The sequence below is a fragment of the Eretmochelys imbricata genome, chromosome 2 (assembly GCF_965152235.1).
Source record: "Eretmochelys imbricata isolate rEreImb1 chromosome 2, rEreImb1.hap1, whole genome shotgun sequence".
Lineage (NCBI taxonomy): Eukaryota > Metazoa > Chordata > Testudines > Cheloniidae > Eretmochelys > Eretmochelys imbricata.
The window spans coordinates 121,668,650-121,693,257 of NC_135573.1; the positions used below are offsets into that span (position 1 = coordinate 121,668,650).

The 24,608-nt window shown below is 40.2% G+C and overlaps 1 protein-coding gene across 1 annotated transcript in view; it reads right to left on the bottom strand.

Annotated features, from left to right (window-relative positions):
- PHLPP1 (PH domain and leucine rich repeat protein phosphatase 1) overlaps positions 1-24,608 on the bottom strand; it is a 224,731-nt gene that overhangs the window by 96,162 nt on the left and 103,961 nt on the right. Inside the window, exons 2-3 of the mRNA XM_077810741.1 lie at positions 6,434-6,630; positions 3,201-3,326 (exon numbers count right to left, since the gene is read on the bottom strand). Coding sequence (XP_077666867.1) covers positions 3,201-3,326; positions 6,434-6,630 — 323 coding nt within the window. The remainder of the gene's footprint in view (positions 1-3,200; positions 3,327-6,433; positions 6,631-24,608) is intronic.

Here is a 24,608-nt window from a genome sequence, read left to right on the forward strand (position 1 = left end):
TTTCTATTTCCAAGAGTGCGTTGAGTGCCTAAAACCAGTTTTAACTGAACTAGCTTTCAAATAGGTAGCATCTTTTAAGATAAATAGAAATACAGGACTAGGATTTATTTTGGTACAAAAGGACCTTCATTAGATAACCCACACTGGTAGATTCCTTCCATCCTTCCACTTTGTACATGTAATTCAGGAACTGTGTGTTTCATCTTCTAAATTGAATTCCACAGGTACTGGTATCAGTAGCCAAACGAGATTTAAATTTGTGGTTGTTGCTAGTTTTTTCTATTTCAGTAACATACTAATCTGTTATTGCATGATACTTCCCACACAAACACATTTAGCTGAGCTGGTATCACTTGTTTTCCATATTGCTTTTACAAAACAGTTTAGAGAAACTTCATTCTAACACATATTAAGTCCTGTCTGAAAGATGTGACTCTACAAAGCTATACTACTGGAACAGAGTGATCTAGTTAGATGAACGTGTAACTATGAAACCAAGATTTTCCTCAGTTTTTCACTTGCTATGTGCTGCTGTCAACATACTGAAGTGTCCAACTGCCAATATTAGTGGCTTTCCTCAGTTCTGGCACTCAAAGCCTTCTAGGAGCTCTGGGCTTGGAGTTCCTCCCCCTACATTTAAAAAAGGGAAGATGTCATGATTATATGGGGAGATGTCCTCAGGTTGGCTACCTTCCCAATACTGTTAGTCATATGGGTGAGAGAGAGCAAGAGAGAAGCACAGCATGGTACAGAACAAGCCTATGCTGTCAGTAATTCAATGGGACTTTCTGGTCATTTATTTCTACTTCTGAAGTTCATTGTTTTACACTGTTTATCCTCACTCATGCGATCTATCCTTCATTCACCCAATGTCAGAGCCACTGGAGATGAAAGAGCACTTGTCTTATATAAAAGATCGACTGAACAACAAGAACAAGCTCAAAACTGGAAATCAGATCATACCCAAAACCATGCGTATCTTGGCTTCACAATAAGAAGTCCGGGAGTTTTAGGTTAGGGTTCCAATGTCAGAGCGATACAAAATCCTAAAATAGATGAACTACTAGAACATGCATAAAGGGCATTCTACGCCAGAAAGAATCCCGAACATTTATTCCCCAAAGAAAGCTATAATATAGTAAATTGAGTTGAATTATAAGAGCATAAAATTAACAATCCTCTTTAAAAACCAATACTTCAAAACATTCACTAAATAAAGTATACTGCCTTTTGGAAAAGCCAGACTGAAAGTGATCTAGAGTGCCATAAATCTACAAATATCTTGAAAAAGCATCACACGAACTATTTAATACAATCGAGAACATAAAAACCAGTAGTTTCTTACTAAATATGGAATGAATGAACGAACATTAAAAATACAGTGGAAAACCAAAGAGAAAAATATGTAACCAGTGTGACAAAAGAACAAACATTCTTTACCCTTCAGTGCACAAGATACAGGAATATGAGCTATTATCAGACACCGCAAAGAACCCGACTAAAGAAGCAGATGGAAAAAAATTAGTATAGTAGAGAAAGACAATTGCAGAAACAACCTCTCAAGACAAGGTGATATGGTGCCAAATAGTAAGAGGTTAATAATGCAAATGGTGTAAAAAAACAAACCCTAAATTCTGTTGGCAAAGCCTGCTCTAAACACACGTGATATATTTTTAAGTCCGGAACTCTACTTTAACATGCTCAGAGCTTTCATTTTTAAACATGAGTGGCCCTCCCCATCACACGTACACACATAGTAAGGCATTGACAGGAGTCTAAACATTTTTGGACTGATGTTGAAAGTGTTTTAGTGTCAGCTTAGTTACTCTCCCTTGTTGCCTCACCCGCCCATTTCATTGTGGGATTTCTGTTCAATTATTTACTTTTCTTTTATTCTGAGGTTCCCTTGTATCCTCAGTACCTCCAGTTCCCTTGCCTGGCTTTTCTTACTGCAACACCTTAGGCTGCTTTGCTATTAGAACGGTAGGAGAAAGAGCAGGGCTGCTCTGAACTCTGCCACAACTGCTGTCCAGAGCCACTCCCCTGAGGGAAAAAGAAAAGGAGTACTTGTGGCACCTTAAAGACTAACAAATTTATTTGAGCATAAGCTTTCGTGAGCTACAGCTCACTTCATTGGATGCATTCAGTGGAAAATACAGTGGGGAGATTTATATACATAGAGAACATGAAACAATGGGTGTTACCATACACACTATAACAAGAGAGTGATCACTTAAGGTGAGCTATTACCAGCAGGAGAGCGGGGGGGGGGGGGGGAGACCTTTTGTAGTGATAATCAAGGTGGGCCATTTCCAGCAGTTGACAAGAATGTCTGAGGAAGTGAGCTGTAGCTCACGAAAGCTTATGCTCAAATAAATTGGTTAGTCTCTAAGGTGCCACAAGTTCTCCTTTTCTTTCTGCGGATACAGACTAACATGGTTGTTACTCTGTCCCCTGAGGGAAGTGAGGAGACCAGATCGTGCTGAACAGAGTCCTCACCTCTGCCCTGTCTTTCCAGCACAAGGCAAATGCAAAGGAGCTCTGAAATAGAAATTCATCAGCTCAGCTAGAAGGTGGGTTGCTCTATATGTGGAGAGACTAGCACTGGTAGATATATAATCTGACTGCATAGTCAATTACAGCGCTGATGCCCTATGATATTGAATAGGTACCAAAATACAGTATATTGGAGAACACTAATTGATCAGCAGTAGGAAATATGTTGATAACTTGCCAGTCACTCAACTTCACCTATTTTAAGACAGAAGCGAAACACAACATTCGCAACAGAAAAACTCCTCCAACTGGTTCTTGAAGTTTCTAGCACTGTCTTTGGGTTCTCTACATGCCTTGCATTACCACAGTTTTTATCACTTCTGAAACACAACTTTTCATATTAAAATCTTGGAAAGAGACGTTACCGACCTTCTCTATTCTAAGGGTCTTATTCCGTACATTAGTGAGCTACACCAAGATTTGGGCGGGGGGGGAGGGAGGAACTCTAGCTAGTATCTTTATTTACACAGTACAAACAAATGGAGTTTAACCAAAAAAACAAAAAACAAAAAAAACACCACACCACACCACACCTCACTCCAGCCACAGGCCCACAACTGTTTATGCCATTATGGTGAAAGTGAGCAAACATTTTTCTTAATTAGAAAAATGAGGAGAACTCTACTTGCTAGAGGTGTTCTTACCTTTGATGCTTGTCGAAGCCACCGTAAGTACTCTGTGAAGGTATCAAAACAAATGTAATAGGTCTGGCTCTGAGGTCCAGAGGAACTAAATGCTAAACAGTGCTGGTGCTTTTTCACTTCTTCCACCTGTATTTAAAAAGATAAAATAATTACTGCATAACATTTGGAAAGTGTCAGTGTGCAGGCAAAGTGAAGCTGTGAAACGGAGGAGGAGCTCAAAAGCCTCGTTAAGTATTGTTAAACCTGAAATTTAATTAATCCAGTGTCAAGGAGCCACAAAACCCATGCAAGCAACAGATTAAGAAACCTGAACTGTTTAACAGGATTCTTGAATTAAGTTATATAAATGTACTGTTAGAGTTGAAGATACAGATCTGTATAATTCTTAAGACCTGAATATCTTAAGACTTTTCCAAAATTAAACTGCCAAAAAGCCAATTATTTTCTGGCATTTAAAAAAATTTGTATTAACCACATGCTTCTCCCTATTGGGAAATGGAGTGGGAGGTAAGTAAATCTGATGGGTTGTGGGTAGGGCAGAGAAGGGAAAGGAGTTTGGCAATAACTCTTTTCTAGTTTAAACAAGTATTTGTTGATAAGCCTTTAACAGTGGAATGTGAAAAAATATTTTGTGCCCTTTGCTGCTCCTTTTATATAAATATATAAAAACCGTCATCAAATATTTAGTTTCGTCTGGATATTCCAAATGCGTAAAAGCAAGAAGTCTTCATCTTTTTTTTTGCTAGAGGTCTTCAGCAAGGGATATGGATAACCTGAAAAGAACGCTACGGAAAAAAGAAGAAGAGCATTTCCTTGTGAAAGACTTTTATGCTGCTTTTATACATGCAATAAGGAGCTGCAAAGAATATATAATTTAGTTTTGTTCTTCACCAGTAAAAATTTACCTTTAAAAAGGAAACTGGTACAATGTATGGTCTCCAAGATGTTTCTGTGATGTTTCACAACACTACGTTCTGGAATGCCTTTTGCAAACCAGGAAGTGCAAGAGGATTTAAGTGGGTGCGGGAGAATTTTTTATTTAAAAAAAAAAAGTTCAACAATACTTATTCTGTTCCAACTGTCCCCCACCCAAGCCTCGATAGTGTAGGCTTTCAGCAAATATTTCTGAGTTTGACTCAGTTTTCATTTTATGTTTGCATTCTACCTTCAACTTGACCCCTTGCACATAAGCAATTCCTACAACAGACAGGAGAGAGAAACAAAGACATACGTTTTGCCAATTCCATGAACAAAACCCTTTAAAGGCTCAGGATCCATTTGGTTAGCTTTTTATCTTTGATGTTAGGATTTTACCCTACTTCTCCCTTGTGGCTTTCCCAGAGATAACAGCAGGCTAGGAAAGCTTGAATCTTGCACTTCCCAGTATGCAGCAATGAGTAATGCCATCTGCTTCTGGGGAGAGGGTTGTGGAATATCCCTTTGTATTTCTTCTGGCTGAGAAAAAGGACACACTCCAGGGAAAAGGTGGGAACATTCTTGTATGGAGAAGGTAGAGAGGGGAGAGAAAAGAATTGCTAGAACAGGGGAAGCTCCACACAACTACACTTGGCATATAAAATGCCCTAGAACAGAATATTAAGGTGGAACTCTGAAAACTGACTGTGTAAATATGACATCACGGACTCCCAGGTGTATCGTGTCTCAGTCGATTTCAATACCATGTGCTAGTACACAAGGTTAAAAAAAGATTCAGCTGCCAGTCCTGCAAAATCAGCCTAGGGTCCAAGAACCAAGGAGGACTCTTTTCATCTTGTGCGTTACAACTAGTTATGAAGATTCTGCAGGCCATATTGGATCTCCAATTGCTCCTGTGGTAGCCCCATTGTCAGTGCCGTTTCACAGGAAAATCTGATGGGAATAAATTCTGTTGATGCACAAAATGGAACAGAACCCAACTCCATCTCTTAGCAAACAGGTAGCATGAGCAAACAGCAACACACACTAGGTCACTGGAAAGATACAACTCTGAATATACAAAACAGATTTGTTGACTAAGATAATGCCATTTTACAGTTATGCTGTGGAATTGCTCTAAAACGTAAGTGCGGATATTTACACATGCTACCTAGCGAAAACTAAACTCAGCCAATGGGCAAAGTAACGTACTACTCAGCAAATACAATAAAAATATGTCTTTTGCCACATACCAGGAATGGCTAAATTGGTTCGTGAGCCACATGCGGCTCTTTTACAGCTAAAGTGCAGCTCGCAGAGTCCTCCCTCCCCGCATTCCTCTCCCCTATTCTCTGCCTACCAGACTGGGTGGAGGGGGAGAAAGAGCTCAGGGCTTCTGCCCTGCGGGGGGGCTAAGGGCTTCTGCCAGAGACTACTAGTTCCTGCTGAGATGACAATTTAAAGGTTTGGCCCCGCCAACAGCTTGAGGCATGCCCCCAGGCACACCCCACTTCTTACCCTCAGCAGCCCCTCCCTGAACCTCCCAGAGGCAGCAGCAAACAGCTAAGAAGAGCAGGGAGGGGCCACTGCTTTAGCTCCACAGGGAGGGGCAGCAGCAAAAGTAGCGGCTCTCCCTGCAGCTCCCAGCTGATTCTTGCTGCCTCTCCCCAGGGCCACAGCTCCCAGCTTGCGGAAGCCGGCAGCTGCAGTGCAGGGAGGGGGCCCCGTGGAACCATGTAACTGAGCAGGGCCAGCCAACTCCAGCAAAAATCTGGGGAAACATGTGACCCCATGTGCCCCCCCGTATGTTGTTTCTGGCTTCAGCCCCACGGGGCACGCCTGCTGGCACTCAGGACTTCAGCAGAAGTTGATCTGAAGCCCCAAGCCTCGGTAGGCACCCCCTGAGGGGCTGAAGCCCTGAGCCCCGGCAGGCGCACCCTGGCTCTCGAACTTCTGAAGCTTGTCATATGTGGCTCGGAGGGTCAGTAAGTTTGGCCATCCCTGCCATACACACATACATACACAGAACAATCAATACTACATGAAAAGAAGAAGAGAATGATCCCACATACACAATTTAATGGCCATTCCCTGATTTTTTTCCATTTTTAAGTTCTCAATGTAAGAACTTTGCAAGGAGATACAAATGATTCAGATACAGGTAGTAAGTGTTATGTCTAGTAATAACGGTTTTCATTATCAGATTCCACAGAGTGCAGCAACCCGTGTCTGAAAATCACCACGTATACCTACAACACTGAAAAATAGGATTAAGTGAACAGCCTCAAGCAAAAAAAAAAAACAAAAAAAACCCTTACTTTTCCACCAATTAGAGGGAGAACATGCATCTTTCCAATTTGGCTTTCTTTCACCGATGATACAATTAGGCACGTCCCACAAAGGATAACTTGGCGTCTTGTCCATCTGTTGACTGGCAAATGCATTTTCCCTTTTCGAACATTGTACGTTCCTGAGAGCTGAATCCGTTCAGAGTTGCCAGTGCTGTGTGGCTTTCCTGAAATAGAAACAAAAGCAGGCACTTTATCACTAAGGATGTTTTCCTTTTTCAATCACTCTTAATAATGTTGAGCACAATCTGACAAATGACAACCAACTCTGGAGCCAAACAAGTAAATAAAGGGACTTGAGCATTGCAGTATCAATACATGGATACTGACTAGCACAATTTCCTTTCTTCAGTATTAGTCTTGCAGTTTTGGTACATTTAAATGTTTGCCCAGACTATTTCAAAAATAATGTTTTGCATCTTCTGCTTTACAACTACGAATAATACCTTTTCTTGCCTCTCTTCTGAACCAATGCCAAAACCGCACTAGCCCATCCCTAGTAATTATATTTCAAAAACCGTGTAATAGGCATTTTGAATATTTGTTTAATAGTATTGAAGTGTTCAGACTTGGAATGTCCTCTATTCATTAGATCTTGGAGTTCATTTCAAACATCTCTAGATGTTACTTTTTTAATCTTACTCCACCCACAAAGAGCCCACAGCACTTTTACATACAGTACTGCAGAGAAACTGCAGACAGGGTAACAAATGAGCAGCTCAAAACAGTGACCAGGTGGATCATTTCAAGGTGATCATTTAAAGGAAAGCTCTTTCTGTAGAGGCCACCGTGACAATGACATTCAGTGGCCACATGGTACAGTAGATTATAGAGCTCTAAGTTTAAACTTAGGCCTCAGGTGGAAAGGCTTTTCATTGTCTCACTATAATCTGAAACATTTATCCATATTAAATTACCACCACCTCCAAATCTGGCATTACTCAGCAAAAGACAAGCCTAGGACTAAAGTAGCAAGGCTGCTGCGAGTCAGGACAGAGGTGCAATCACAGATGTGTGATACACTGGCTAACCTTGTTAATACTATGCTCGGTTTTAGTGCAACTTTTCTGACAGCATGTTTAAAAGAAAGGTTTTGCTGCGGGTGAAAGAGCAGAAGCAGTAATTCCAAAAAGTTTCCCGATGCCTAGACAGAAGACAGGTAAAATGAAGGTTCATGTGTTTTCTAAATTAAACCGTAAACCATGAGATCAAGAGAAATCTTAAACTATAATTTCTTTAAAGAAAACCTGAAATTCCACAATTCTGGGGGATTATTACAACATCTGCTGCAGATTAGGATCACTCCAGTCAGGGTCCACTATTTGAAAAAAGATAAGTCATGGTGCAGAAACACCCTTTTCTAAGGGTTAACATCTCTCATTGAGTCAGCTCTTTTAAATTTGCCATAGGAAACCAAACAATTTAAGCCATCTACCCCAAAGTAATTTCCCCCAATGACAACTCTAACTATCACTTCCCTTTTAAAATCTGTTTATTAAACCCAAACTTGGCACAGTTAGTCCCGGTTTTGCTATGCTTTAATTAACACTGGCATTTAGGCTACTGTCTGCCTGTTTAGAGCTGCAAGATTGTTGCTGTAATTTAAAGGATACTTCACTGCCTACAGATTTCTGGCATTTATTAAAAACTGATATTCCGAGATGGCACGACCAAGTATCAAACTCAAATCTATCAGACATAAAGGCACTCCTATTATGTCCAACAGCACTTCGAAGATGGGAGCACACTGTAATCAGTTGCAATCTGATCAGAGGATCTTGCTATGGCTGGAACTTCTTTATTGTATGAACCTGATATCAAATGCAATGAAAATAGTACAGTACTGAGGACCAAACCTTCAGGAGAAATCTTCATGAGGCAAATCAGTTATTTTGAGAGCTTACATGGCAAAAGTAGTTTAAAAAACACCTTCTTATTGTTCATATATATATATATATATATATATATATATGGCTACAGTAGTGCTAGGAATGTGAATCAGTGTTGTGCCATGCTAGGTGTAATACAAAAGTAGGCACGATGCTTGCTGTGAAAGCTTTACAAACTTGTGATCAAACTCAGAACTCCTTTAGAAAAGTCATAAAGTAGACCACCAGTGCTGGTGCTGTTTGGAGATAAAATTCCTGTGAACAAACTCTACAAGATGTCTAGAGAGGCCATGTTGCTGCTACATGGCAGAAAAGTCTGACATGTCCAGAGCCAAGATATGAAGGGCAATGGTCTTCAGACAGACTGGCAGCTATACCAGACCAGAGCGTACCCTCAGTTATACTTTAACAATAATTCTCTAACTAAAGTCAGTGTTGTTGTTTAATGAGGTAAACACACAGGCTCATCCTCCAAAGCTAACTACATACAAGAAGACTTTAGAAAGAATCCACGAACACAGTTAACATCCACCAATACCATGTTTCAGACAACCATCTTTGGAAGAGTTTTTAAGTAATAGTTCTCTCCATTTTATACTATGGATCATATCTTTCAACAGATCAAGAATAATTCCCACTTCCAATCTTGCAACTGATTCCACAACTTAAAACATTAAACAAATTTTTAAATCTGCAGGAACGGATAACTTGCACCTAAGAGTTTTAGAAGAACTGGATGAGGAACTCTGAAACACAAAGATTTTTAACAAATGTTGGAATATTGGGAAGTTCCAGAGGCCTATTAAAAAGTGGTGAATATGTCAATAATTAGAAAGGATAAGTGGAATGATCATGCTAACTACAGACCAATTAGCCAAAACCTGATCCAAGGCAAAGTCAGGGAGATGTTAGCAGAGAGTGAAGTCAGTAAGAAAAATTAAAGGAGGATAACAGAATTAGTACCAATCAACAAACTAGATATTTTCGACATTACAAGTAAGGGTAATTTGACTTCTGCAAAGTGTTTGGCTTAATACCATATAACATTCAAATTAACAAAATCAGAAAAGATTAATTTAGCACATTATATGGATTAAAACAGGCTAACTGATCAAACTCAAAAGGCAACTGTATCATCTAGAAAGAAAAGGAGTATTTGTGGCACCTTAGAGACTAACCAATTTATTTGAGCATAAGCTTTCATGAGCCACAGCTCACTTCAAGCTTATGCTCAAATAAATTGGTTAGTCTCTAAGGTGCCACAATTACTCCTTTTCTTTTTGCGAATACAGACTAATACGGCCGTTACTCTGAAAAGTATCATCTAGGTGAATCATCATCCGAGAAGGGGTTCCTTAGGGATCTGTTCTTGGCTCAATGCCATTCAAGATCTTTGGGCATGCCTACACTACAAAATTAAGTCAACTTAAGTCAACCTACAGCCACCGCAGTAATTAAAGTGGTGACTCATGTCCAAACTACGCTTCTCCTGTCAGCAGTATGCGCCCTCACCAGGAGCATGTCTACCGACTTAACTGTGTGCGGCACTGACAGCAGGAATCCTCTCTTCCCCCCCACTCTGGGGCTGACAAGCCAAGCTGTCTGCTCCAGGGCGCGACTCCGGCTGTCAGCCCTGGGATGGGGGGGATGACTCCAGCTGTGAGCCCCGCATGGGACTGACAGCCAACAAGCGATGCCCTAACTACATCAACCAAAGCACTATGCCTCTCGTGGAGGTGGAGTTAATGTATTGGGCAACTTACATCAGTGGGAGCTACATTTTAGTGTAGCCACTTACAGTTCGACCGACGTAAGCTGCCTTGCGTTGACCTAACTCTATAGCCCAGGCCTTTATCGGTTATTTGGAAGAACATACAAAACCACTGCTAACAGAGTTGCTGATGACAAAACTTGGTGGAATGGTAAATAATGTAAAGGCCAGGTGAGTTGTACAGAACAATCTCGATTGCTTGGTAAGCTGAGTTCATTTGAACATCACGTGTTTTAATATAACAACATCGTCATACATCTAGATACAAAGAACGTAGGTCATACTTAGTGGATAGGGAATTGTATCTTGGAAAGCAGTGACTCTGAAAAGGATTTAGGGATTACTGTGGATAACCAACTGAACATGAACTCCTAGTGCGATGCTCTGTCTAAGCCCTGGTCTACACTAGGACTTTAGGTCGAATTTAGCAGCGTTAAATCGATGTAAACCTGCACCCGTCCACACGATGAAGCCCTTTATTTCGACTTAAAGGGCTCTTAAAATTGATTTCCTTACTCCACCCCTGACAAGTGGATTAGCGCTTAAATCGGCCTTGCCAGGTCTAATTTGGGGTACTGTGGACACAATTCGACGGTATTGGCCTCTGGGAGCTATCCCAGAGTGCTCCATTGTGACGGCTCTGGACAGCACTCTCAACTCAGATGCACGATTGTTTGCCATTGCTCTGACACAGGGAGGGGCGACTGACGACACGGCTTACAGGGTTGGCTTACAGGGAGCTAAAAATCAACAAAGGGGGTGGCTTTACATCAAGGAGTATTTCAGGCAGGACTTCACGGAGGGTTCCAATAAGAAATGGTGCACCTAAGTTATTGTTCTAATTGGAACAAGGTGGTTAGTCTGGCCTCTGATTGATACATGGCTCGATTTACCTCGCTGCACCTTCTCTGTGAGTGACTGCAGTGTGACTTAGAGGAATGAGTCCCCTAGACGGGGGGCGGGGGAGGGGGGGGTTTGCAAATGAGTACAAAACAAATCTGGTCTATTTCTTGTTTTGATCCACTCCATCTATCTTTTACATCTTTGGCTGGCAGCAGACGGTGCAGAAGGACTGCATGCCATCCACATCTCATGGCTGCTCGGCAGAAGATGGTACAATAGGACTGCTAGCCATCCTCATCTTTTGCCTGCCCGGCAGAAGATGATGCAATAGGACTGCTAGCAATCCGTATCACCTGCCTGCTCACCATAAGATGGTTCAATAGGACTGACTGCAGGACTAAAGAGAATGACCTGATCAAGTCACTCCAAATTTAGTCCCTGCACCCATGTCTGCCCAGGCACTCCTGATTGACCTCACACAGGCGACCAGGAGCACCTCAGACATGACTATGACGGCTACCAGTCCTATTGCACCGTCTGCTGCCACAAGGCAATGGGTTGCTGCTGCTGTGTAGCAATGCAGTACCGCGTCTGCCAGCACCAAGGAGACATATGGTGACAGTGAGCTGAGTGGCTCCATGCTTGCCGTGGTATGGCGTCTGCACAGGTAACTCAGGAAAAAAGGTGCAAAACGATTATCTGCCCTTGCTTTCACGGAGGGAGGGAGGGAACGGGGGCCTGACGATATGTACCCAGAACCACCCGCGACAATGTTTTAGCCCCATCAGGCATTGGGATCTCAACCCAGAACTCCAATGGGCAGCGGAGACTGCAGGAACTGTGGGATAGCTACCCACAGTGCAACGCTCCGGAAGTCGACTCTAGCCTCGGTACTGTGGAAGCGCTCTGCCGAGTTAATGCACTTAGAGCATTTTCTGTGGGGACACACACACTCGAATATATAAAACCGATTTCTAAAAAACCGACTTCTATAAATTCAACCTAATTTCGTAGTGTAGACATACCCTAAGACGGCTGGTGTGAAATACTGAAGAGCAGTAGGGAAGTGATATTGCCTTGTGTAAAAATGGTTTCCAATTCTAGCCCCACTTGGAAAAAAATGTTGAAAAACTTGAAAGGGTTCAGAAAAAAGAGATACAAGAATGACGGGGTGTCTGGAAAAACAGCCTTATAGCATGAGACTAAAGATGCTCCATATACTTAGTTCATCCAAGAAAGAATTAAGAGGTAATTTGGCCATTGTAAGTAACTAAGTGACTAGAATTGTCAGACACCTCTGATTTTGCAGACAAAGCTAGATAAATATTTCCCTGGTATCTCTAGCCTGAATGTAACCGTTAGGGTAATTAATCTTTGGAACCAAGTGATGCGGTAACTCTCCATCACTTGAAGGTCTTTAAATCAAGACTAGCTATCTTTTAAAACCCTGCTCTCAACCAAAAAACCAGATTTGATTTAAGAATTACTGGGCAAAGTTCTGTTTCAGAGAAGCAGCCATGTTAGTCTGTATTCACAAAAAGAAAAGGAGTACTTGTGGCACCTTAGGTTTGTGTTATATAGGAATACAGACTACACTGTCATATGGTCCCTTCTGGTCTTAAAAAGCTAACAAACTTTCTAGCAACTACAGTACTTTGTTATACAAAAAAAATTGCAACATTATAAAGAGAAAAAATAAAATTAGCTTTACTAAAATAGGTGCCTATTGCTTGCTTATGTCCTTTCCCTTCCTCATTTGGTATCTCCACTATGAGTATCATTTTCTTGAGTACTTGTGGCACCTTAGAGACTAACCAATTTATTTGAGCATAAGCTTTCGTGAGCTACAGCTCACTTCATCGGAAAGCTTATGCTCAAATAAATTGGATAGTCTCTAAGGTGCCACAAGTACTCCTGTTCTTTTTGCGAATACAGACTAACACGGCTGTTACTCTGAAACCTGTCATTTTCTTGAGTGCAAGACTTGATACTAATACTACATATCACTATTTCCTGCAGCCCAAAGTGCTCTAATATTTTGGTCACTGTCATTTGGGTCACTCCTCCTACAGGACTGCAATTCCTCAATATTTAATGTTATCTGGAGTGTGATCGTAGTTCAATTTACAGTGCAAAAGAAAAACATGAGGCAGTTCTACAGGATTCTGAGAGGTGCTAAATTATTCTGGGCTTATTGGAATCTGTCTGAGCACCACTGAGTTAATGTGTCACCAGTTCAGAGTGAACGGATAGCGAAATTCTCACCGAGGGCACACATGACTCAAAGGAGAAACTGTTTAACAGGAAGCAATCTTGTCTGCTGACAGATTAGCTTGAACAGCTTGTAACTTTAAAAAGATCAAGACTATTAGTTGGCAAAGAATGCAACAGGCAAGAAAGCCTCAGCAATGGTGAGCTATAGCGTTGGACAACAAAAGAACAAAGATTTTTTGACAGAGTGAAGAAACTCATACTTGCTGCTTCTCACTGCACTGTCATCAAGGCAGCATGTGCTAGAATATGGCATCAACTACAGAATGACTGGTTTCAGAGTAACAGCCGTGTTAGTCTGTATTTGCAAAAAGAAAAGGAGTACTTGTGGCACCTTTTAGAGACTAACCAATTTATTTGAACATAAGCTTTCCGATGAAGTGAGTTGTAGCTCACGAAAGCTTATGATCAAATAAATTGGTTAGTCTCTAAGGTGCCACAAGTACTCCTTTGCTTTTTACAGAATTACTGTAATCAAAAGAATACAGAATATCTAAATGAAGCAAAAAAAGTGGAGGAGAGCGAGCCAAGACCAAGGAATTCATCCACACTTCATATGGGGTGGGGGGGGGGGAAGCAAGCCATGCATCGGAAGCAGAAGTTACTCTGATCTACTATAAGGGGGCACAAACTCCTCTTCTGGTCAACTGTCCCATCCCTTTCATGAACGTGAACTCCGAACAAACTTTAGACACCTTCCTTTGGGTACAGATCAAGGGTCTGAAGGCAAACAACTTATAGTGTACCAGTATTACCATATTCTCTGCTGGGAGGCTGTTGGTTAATGGGTTAAATTATTCACAGCTGGAAGGAATGCATTCTGACTGGAGACCAGCACCTAGAATCTGCTTCCTCAAGCAGCCTGACAGCACTCCAGTTTGGTGAATTTCAGAGAACAGTGCATTTCACATTTTTTCATATATAAAAAGTACCTAAGGATGCTTCAGGACAGAACCAATAAAAAATTCAACAATAAATATCTTAAATATTTTTGCAGGAATTATCACCTGGATGTAAAAGAGTGAAGACAAGTATGTCCAAAGCAAATCCCAAACACATACTAGAAAAATGGATTGAACGTTTGAAAAAAAAAAAAAAAAATCAACCAAAATAGGTTGGGTAAATTGGCAAGAAATATTTTTTTCATTCCTATCCAGACTCCAAAAGTACAACCCTAACACACCCATAACAAGACATTCATAACATAACATTCTATGCAACGCTTTAAAGAGATGTCTGAGATTGAGAAACAGACCACTCAGATAACCTGCCATTCATGATAAGCTACCTTTAGTTTTAAATTGGTCCCAGGACCTAGAGGAGAATTCGTGGCATTTAGAATAAGGATATAAAAACCCTAGGGTTTTGATTTTAACTTTAGACTTGCCATATAAAAGCCAGCAGCACGGCTGTGGCTGGCCCAGATCAGCTAACTCAGGATTGCGGTGCTTAGGCTGCGGGGCTAAAAATAGTGGTGTAGACTTCAGGCTTAGACCCTGGGCTCCAGTCTTAGACTCACTCCCATCAGGCTCTGAGATCCACCCGCCTCGGGGACTCAGAGCCGAGGCTCCAGCCCTGAGTGTCTGCACTACACTTTTACAGCCCCATAGCCTGAGCCCCATGAGCCTAAGTAAGGTGACCTGGGGCCAGCTGTAGCTGTGCAGAAAGTCTGTTGTGACAATGCAGACATGCCTTCAGATGGAAGAGTCCAGGAGAAGCACTGCTCTCCCACATTAAGCAAAGTTAGGTAACAGTTGTTTTCTGGAGGTTTCCTAGCTACATTACTTTCTTCAGAAACAGTGAGATAATTGTAATGGAATTACAACAGATTTCCAAATTTAAAAAAAACCCTAACAATCAGGATTTATTAACAATGGAAATTGAAAACCACACAAGAAAAGTTTGAATATCCTGGGGGAGCTGTAATATTTACTCTACAAAAAGTGAATGTTTGTTTTTATTCACAATGCAACCAACACTAATGAACTCTTGCATGCCAGCAGCTGTTGCCCGCAAACAGATTAACTGGATGAAATAATGTATGATGATATTGAATTATACAAGTCACACCCTTAGTCGTAATTTATAAAAATCTGCTCGATTTTGGGTGTGCACATTTTGATGTTAATAGAAAAAATGCATCTAATTTAAAATACTCTATCCTGGCTGATTGTTTTGTGCAGAATACTATAAAGTGGAGAGACCATCATTGTCCCTGACTGAGCTGGAAGAAGCTATGAGTACTGTGAAGATACTCTACATCTACTAGGGGATTGCAAAAGATTTCAGACCATTCTGAGAACCCATAACAGCTGGCTTTGGAATCTGGAAAATAGCTATTGGTCCTAGTCACAAGACTTTTGAGATATTTATGATTTGCAATGCATTGCTGAGATAAGTTATAAAATAGCTGTTTATTATGGGACAAAAGCATTTCCAGAAAAGACAGGGAAACTAGAAAGAATTAAATTTAGAGTGTCTGAATTTGTATGAAATTAAAGCTGTAGTCAAGTTAACTTTAAAACCCTGTGTACAAGTTACCAAACAAAAGAAAAAAAAAATGTAGTCAGCACTGATGTATTGGACTTGCTAACTCATCTGACTTTGTAATAAGTTTTATTTTGTCAGAGGTCGGTGCTAAACAAACAGTCTCCCCAACTGCAAAACATTCATACAACTGGACAAATCCCAGTCAATGCCTGACATGTTAGCACAGGCTGCCCTAGTATATTCTCAGTCTTCTCAAAAAGTCACAGATTTTTGCTAGCCAATAAGAATGTAAGCTTTTCATACTTAGAACATATATCTTGCTTTAGCTGTCAGTCTGCTTGAATATGCTGAAGGTTCAAGAATAACTGCAGATTCGGCATACAAAAATTGTCACTCAATTTCAGATACCTCAAAGGGATCTAACTTTCAGAAAAAGGGTGCTCAGAGAGCACTATATTACTTACCACTCACATTCTTTAAGGTATCTCAAGTTGGCACCCAAAAAATCAAGGTATCCCAAAATCACTAGTCATTTCTGAAAAAATTAGGCCACCATCCATTATAAAAAACTTAGAATATCCTCTTCCTTTCCCCATATTTCTTAATTGCCCCGTTGACAGACAGACATTCTCACTCCCTTGATTCACTTTTTGTGCTTTCGTACCAGGCGCATGAGTCTGAACAGAAGAGCAGAGTGCTCTAGAATGCATCACGTAGCTCATGTGGAGTAATCATTTCAACTCAGCCACCGGCGGTCGCAAGCTATACTGAACCTTAAATGTAAGAGTAAACTAAGGTTTTGTACTGATTTGGCTAATTCAAGCTTTTGCCCAATTACAAGTATGGGTAAACCCTGATTAGCTGAAATAGTCCCAACTCCTGTATGTCCTTGTTTATACTTTAATTAGGTCTACACAGACAAGAAAATCCCACAGTGCTGAGTCTCAGAGCCCGAGTCAATTGACTTAGGCTCATTGGACTCAGGCTGCGGGGCTAGATATAGCAATATAGACATTCCCACTCAGGCTGGAGCCTGGGCTCAAAGATCCTCCACCCTCATTGTTTCAGAACCTGGGCTCCAACCTGAGTGGGAATGTCTACTATGCTATTTTTAGCCCCAAAGCCAGATGCCCAGTTAAAGGACCTAGACTTGGGCTCAGTGACAAGGGTTTTTCTCTTCTGTGTAGACATACCCTCAGTTCTCAGCAACTGCTGTACCAATGCTATCCCAACCGCTGAATGATCCCAAGTGTGGTATTTTTTGTTTTAACTGTTGCTGCTCTTTTTCCCTCGGATATACAAGGCTTCGAAGAAATCTAGTGATATGGTTTTCTTAAGCTTTTTGAGTATTTAAAGCTCCTTAATCCTTCAGGTGTGTCAAAAGACGACAACAAAGCAGAAAACAACTGCAGGCAAAGTTGCAGAGTAATGACAGACAGATGCAAATAGGACAGCAAGTGGATGGGGGGGGGGGGCAAGAGAAGCAGCAGTATATTAGACACACATGGGAGGTTGAAAGAGGAATACTGCAATACATCTTGTATGGACAGAAATGGGAATAAATAGCTTTGATTATGTATTTCACTAGTCAGAGAAGCATAATCAAGTAGTTATGTGCAGGAACATACTAGTAATTCAAGTTAATGAAGCAAGTGGACTACCAACCAGTAATTCAAGTCATATGTTGCAAGTGGATTTTCCTTGCTGAAGGAAACATCAGGGATCCTAATCTGTTCCAAGTCTTCTTTAAAAATTGTAATGAGATTTAACATGTGGTTGTTGAAAGATTGATTCCCTTTCTTAGTTTGTAGTAGGAGATGGGGAGAGGCAGAGGACTCAATCACATTCTTAAGACAGATGAGTGAGTCTTGTTGTATTGCTACGGCATGCAGTATTATACCTGGAAAAATCCAGGTTGAGCTTTGCCTACGAATTAGTAGTTCAAGATCTAGTACTCGATGGTATGTAGACTACCTGAAAATGAAACCAAGCCACCTACGTATCCAGTCCACAGACTGGTTGTAGTTGTACAACTACATTTTGCATAATAAATTCTATTAAGACTGCAAAGCATCTGGTGCTTTTCTTCCCAAGGAACTACTGCTACAAGCTAGAAAACCATGCATCTTACGAAAAGAAGGCGGACTAGAAAATAGATATTCTTTGGCCTTTGTGAGATATATTCTATCTTCACTCTGATAGTACCCCTGGGAGAGAAGCACTACTGCTGTACAAGAGAGGTCACTTTGGAAATGACTGCACCACAAGTAAAGGGGGGCAGAATCTGTCTGGGCTTACCCAAAGAAGGGCAGCTCTGCTTTGTGGTTGAGGGGATGGGGTCAGAAGCTGGTCAGAAACTGCTGTAAAAAGGTGCTTGGTGGTCAGCTTTGCAGCAATGACTCACCCTGCCCCGCCCGCCAAGGAATGTGCCTAAAGGTATGAAACCTGGGTGAGGCAAGTCTCCATGTCCACGCAGCAAGGAAGCCAGCACCTACCCTCCTTCCCCTGGTAGAGGCTAATGGCAGGTTGGGTTAGGACCTGCTGTGGGCATTACGCTAGTAGCCCCTTTTAAAGGGGGGCTGGGAAGGAATTTTTCCCGCACCACTAGAATTGACTTCTATGGAGTATGGTTTTTTCGCCTTCCCCACAGTGGATGTGAGGATGGACCTTTTCTGGTGGACAGAAAAGGTGGCAGGCCATATGTCGCAACTTATTTTATAAGGTTGGGTGGATGCTCAGTGCAGGTACTCCATTGGGAGGGCAGTCAGTGACCAGATAAATGGCCTGGTAAAGGACTTAAAAGGAGGTTCTGGATAAAGGAACAGAATGGGGGAGGGGGTTCAGGGAATCCTATGATTGGTATGGCAGGGAGCCAAGTCCCCCACCTGCCCCCCATTCTCATAGCCCTCCTTAACTCTTACGAGGCTGGTGGATGGTAAGGTCCAAGCCATGGGTTGGCTAGGGGACCTGGATGGAAACAAAGGGGGGCTGGTGGAAAATTGATTTGAATAAGGATTTGCCTGCACTGTACACTTTATCTGCCGGGTAGTCCCAGACATCTGTAAAATAAAGTTGCAGCCTGATTAAAACCCATAACAAGTCTCCTGTCCTTCCTGCGGTATACCCAGGCAAGTAATGTCTGTGGTATTATACCAACCATCCTGACTACATTAAACCCACTGAGCAAGCTTCTAAAATGCTGGTAGTATGATTCCCAGCACAGATTCCATAACTCAGTGGATATCCCCCATCTTTATTTTTACATGGAAACATACCTGAAAGAACAAAAATCCGTGATTTCACAGCCTGAGTACTCCTCACTTCTAGTTTTCACAGGTCTGTCTCCTACCCCTCTCCCCCATTCAGACTTAATGCCAAAGTTAAGGCTTTGTCCCCACACAGAAGTCACACTGATTTAACTTTTTTTTTTTTTTTTTTTTAAAAAGGTTAGTTAAAAAAAGTGTATCCACACAGGATTTTGCATGCATCAACTTAAAACTGATTATTTTGATTTAGCTTTTTCCTGTACAATTAACACAGGCAAAAAATAGATATGAGCTGGAGCATCCACACAGATTTGTGCTGGTTTAGCTAAATCAGTTTAAAACATTAACTTGGTGGAATTTTGTATCTTGATCAGACCTAAAGGAGGACAACAGACCAAAGAGGGAGACAGAATGGTCAATGTAGGATGTTTCTTGCAATCAGAAAAAGCAAGTCAACCGCAAGTCTCTTGTAGATTATGATGAAAGAGCAGTCTGGGAACTCTAGCTGCTGCCTGTTACCATTTAGAGGCAGAACAGAGTACAAGCAGGCAGGTTCCTTCAGGCCCACTGGCCTTCATATGAATGACAGTTTTAGCTGCCTCTGTACATTGTGAAATGGACCATGCATTAGCAAACATCTGCAAATGTGCATTGCAGGAGAAACATACCGAAAAGCTTCACTCTCCACCCCACCCCTGAAAAAAAAACCTAATATTTGACAAAATAAAAACATTTCAGTAACCTTCTTTCTGGCCTTAACATTCTGGGGCAGAAGATAAACTACCAGCCCTCCACAATCCCCCTCCCTTCTGCCTTCCTCCCCCCCCCCCCCCCCCCCCCCCCATTCCCAGTACATTAACAAGTTTTAAAACAAAGTGCATAAAGCAGGTGCACAAAATGAAATCCTAGGCTATCTTGACACCTCTAGCAGTAGTGCATTATGCTTGCACAGCGAAGCAGGACCGGAGAGAATGAAGAACTGAGACCAATGCTGCACTTAAGCTCCAAATTCTTCAACCCGAAAACAGTACCTGGAGAGGCAGAACCCACCATTGTTCTACAGAAACTATTACGGGCTGGTGGCATCGTGTTTTGTGAGCTTGGATATCTTAGGGGAGGTTTATAAGGCATGACTGAGTGCATAGGATACAAATAGATTATGAAGTATATTGTTGTTTATGCTACAGCATTTTCTCTGTTCTAGCTCATTTGAAAAAAGAAGTGGAAAAGAAAAATCAGAGAATGCTGACACCTGGGAATCAGTTAGGTAGCTTTAATAATTAGGCAGAATCTACAGGAGATAATTACCTTGATTGCTTTCCACAGAGCCTTACCTGGCCTTTCAGGATTCAGAGTCTGGAGCCCACCAGAACAGGAGAAAGGCCAGGAGGAAGGGGAGAGTGCGGCATGAAAACCAGCCCCTGAATTTGAGTGTAGGCAGTTTTAAGTCCTGGAAGCTTTAGACACCCAGACCCAAATTCTGGAGGAGCCAAGGTTCTGTAGCTTCCACATCTGAGTGTTGCTCTTTTAAAACTTCTGAAAGCATGCTCCACACCTCGTCCCTCTCAAATTTTGGAAGGCATTTCAGATACTTAAACCTTGGGTTGTGTGCTGTAGCTATCTTTAGAAATCTCACATTGGTACCTTCTTTGCGTTTTGTCAAATCTGCAGTGAAAGTGTTCTTAAAAACGAACAACAACAACATGTGCTGAGTCATCAGCCGAGACTACTATAACATGAAATATATGGCAGAATGTGGGCAAAACAGAGCAGGAGACATTGAACTCCTTGTGTTACAAATTTAACAACCCCCCTGCCTTTTTTTTTAAAAAAAGCGTTATCAGCATGGAGGCATTTCCTCTGGAATGGTGGCTGAAGTATGAAGGGGCATATGAACATTTAGCATATCTGGCATGTAAATACCTTGCAATGCCAGCTACAAAAGTCCCCTGCGAACGCCTCTTCTCACTTTCTGGTGACTCTGTACATAAGAAGTGGGCAGCATTATCTCTCGTAAATGTAAACAAACTTGTTTGTTTGAGCAATTGGCTGAACAAGAAGTAGGACTGAGTGGACTTCTAGGCTCTAGAGTTTTACATTGTTTTGGTTTTGAGTGCAGTTATAGAACAAAAATCTCAACATTTGTAAGTTTCATATTCATGATCTAGAGATTGCACTACAGTATTTGTATGAGGAGAATTGAAAAATACTATTTATTTTGTTTATCATTTTTACACTACAAATATTTGTAATAAAAAATATAAAGTGAGTAGTATACATTTTGTATTCTGTGTTGTAATAGAAATCAGTACATTTGAAAATGTAGAAAAAATCCAAAATATTTAATAAATTTAAAATGGTATTTTATTGTTTAACAATGTGATTAAAACCATGGTTAATTATGATTAATTTTTTTAATCATGATTAATTTTTTTAAGTTAATCACATGAGTTAACTATGATTAATCGACAGCTCTACAAAAAACCTTCAATATTAACTCAGGTTTTTAAAGGTCATTCTGTAGGAATAATGTGAACTAAACACATAATAGAACTTCCATCTTGAATTCACAGAAATTAGAGATTAGATTTATTTAGAAGTGCTCTTGAACAAAAACACCATTCTTCAATCCAACCACCCTCTGAAGAATAATATTTCTCCCGATAATAGGACAATTTTAATTTAAAACCTAATCCTCAAGAATAAACATTTTCCACCTTGTCACATCTCCAAAGTGAAACCTTATGCAGCAGGATGGTTCATGCTGAGAATATACTGGCAAAAACTGAATGTTATCCATGTTTTAAGATTATCTCAGTAAACCGTATTCCAGATAAAATTGCACATATGCACAGATGTATGTTAAAAACAGAAATTTATCAAACACTAGCCAAAAATATAATCCCTAATGGTATGGAAATAATGCCTTGGATTTCAAAAGATCGCACTGAAAATTTTGTACAATAGGCCCCAGTGACAGCTCAGACTGGTCTTTTCCCCTTAAAAACAGATAAACAGAATGCTAACAATGCAGATTAATTTCTGTGAAGTCATGCAAAACTGAACTCTGCGTGCTAGACTTCCAACATTTAATAACGCCACAGACTAAAATTCTTGACATCCCAGATGATGTTCTCTCTCTAATGCAATTTCTGTAGTGGCAAAACGTCTAAAGATAACACTGTTCTTAAAGAACAAAAAAACAAAAACAAAACACCTGTATTCTTGCTGGAATTTTAGAAAACTATTCCTTTACAAATATATTGATGACCCACAGTTAGCAGTTTTGGATGATACCTGAAAAACATTACAGATGCATAAAAACTACACTGTTTGAAATTTAAACAACTGTTTTAACAAACAAAACTATCCTCCACAGAGAGGGAACAGTGGTGGATTACAGCCCTTGGCAATGGTTTGACAGTAATATATATTTATATCCCACTGCCACTAAGGAAAAAATTATCTATATGTAGAACCCTTCTTTTTCAATTTTTATTTTATTTAATTTTTCCCAAGGAATTAATCAATGTTTATTACCACAACAACAAAAACAGGTGAAAAACAGTGCAAACACACTTAATTTTTCTTAAACTTAAACTTAAACTTTTCAGGGTTTATTCTGGTGGATGGAAAGACTGGGAAAAATATTCAGTAGATTAATGCTTTGAATTCAGTTCATTAATGTGGTTTGCTGCGGAACTAAAACTGAACTCACAACACAATGCGACCTCTGAGTTTAAGAAAACAATATATCTCTAATCCCCAAATAAAAATGTCTTTGAACAAACAGTTCTGTTGTATACTTAGAACTATTAGCCTATAAATATTTACATTTAATAATTAGGTAATACCATTAGCAGCGCATACACTCAACTTCATCCTTTTCTCCTGTTTCGTTTTTTTTAAACTTTTGCGTACTTCCTTGGAATACATTTCAGAACACAATACAGATTTTTTTCTTCCCATTTTAGTGTCAAATCTTTAAACCTTTTATCTGCTAACAGCTTGAACTGTGTACGAGGGGGGCATGAGATTCATCGGTACGTTCAGACACGCACGCACTTCAGAGCTTGCGGGCATGCCTATTTGTTTATTGTGTATATCTTCTAAATTAATACATAGCCTTACTTAGGCAGCTTTGCATATACACACAGACAAATGTATTATAATACATATCTCATGCAATGTATTGTATTTTGCCCACAAAACATGTTATTTCTTATATATTTTAATGATGCAAATGTAGGGTGAAATATCAGAAAAAAACTGAATAATAGTTTTTGTAAAACCCAGAAATTTTTCAGTAAAAATTGGTTTAAACTGAAAATCAAAGGGCTTATCTACATTCTACTCGACCAGCAAAAAAAAAAAAGCATCACAATTTGGCTAGTGTCAGACAAAAACAGTAAAATTCTCATGGTCACAAATTTAAAAGCACGTTCCTTTAGCAAAAAAACTTCAGGGCAAGAATATCCTCTCTCCCCTTCTCCCCCAGGGCTTAACAGACCTGATGAAAATACTGTCTTCTCCACTAAAAATTGTCCTCTTTGCTGACATTACTGTGTTAAATGTTAACTTCATATACTCCATTCTAGCAATAGTGTATATCAAGTTAATAAAACATGATGCTGAATAAACCTGATTAATGTTTGTTTATTACAAGACAATTGTTTTATATACATTTACCACCATGTGGCCATTCAAGGTTCTCGAGACTAAAATTTTAGAAGCCAAGAGATGCACTAAAATTCACAAAATAGTTTAGAGTACATAGAGTACAGTATGATTTACAGTGAATATACAGTATCTCAGCTATGGTTTCATATTTTCTATGTTCTTTCAACAAAACTAACCAGATTCGGTATTCTAAAATATGTTTAGAAGCAGTTTAGTAATTTAAATCCTTTTAAAGCATTTTAAGTAATACACCCTGCAGTAGAGTACTGTACCAGCATTACAACACATAACAGAATCAAGACAGTTTTATTTATTAGAATTCATCTGATGAGCTGTTTCGGTCAGAGCAATTTTGTGCAGTTTTGCAAGACAGTGACTAGCATATCTAATTTAGTTCTCATTTAAAATGCCTCTCAAACATTTAATTGCTATGAAAACACTGGGAAAAAATGCAGCAGTATATTGTAATGGTTAGAAGTTCAAATTTAATAGGTTTTAAAGAGGGTGTCTGGTCAAACATGGCCTAAAATTAAGGTTTTGAAATAACAAGCTTTTACAAAACCTGAAGTGTTCCCATATTTGTTGGTTTTTCACAATCCCAATTCTACTGGATTTGAACCTACCAATGTTTATAACATATTGCAACACTGTTGTTATGCAAGAACCTAAAAGTGAAGCTGACTATTAAACAAAAGTGAAACGGACAAGTCAGCCTAATTTAAATTGTACAAAGCGGGAGGAAAAGACAAAAAACCCAAACAGCATAAACAGCGAAAGAGTGCATTGCATAGGGAAGGCCATTGAGACACACTTATTTTGGGGGCATTAGACTTAACTTTTTTCAGTTTTAGTAATCCAAAATAATGGGATTATTTCACTTTATCACTGTATGTGTAACTGGACAGTGTCCCTATAAACAAGCTTGCTCAGTCTCA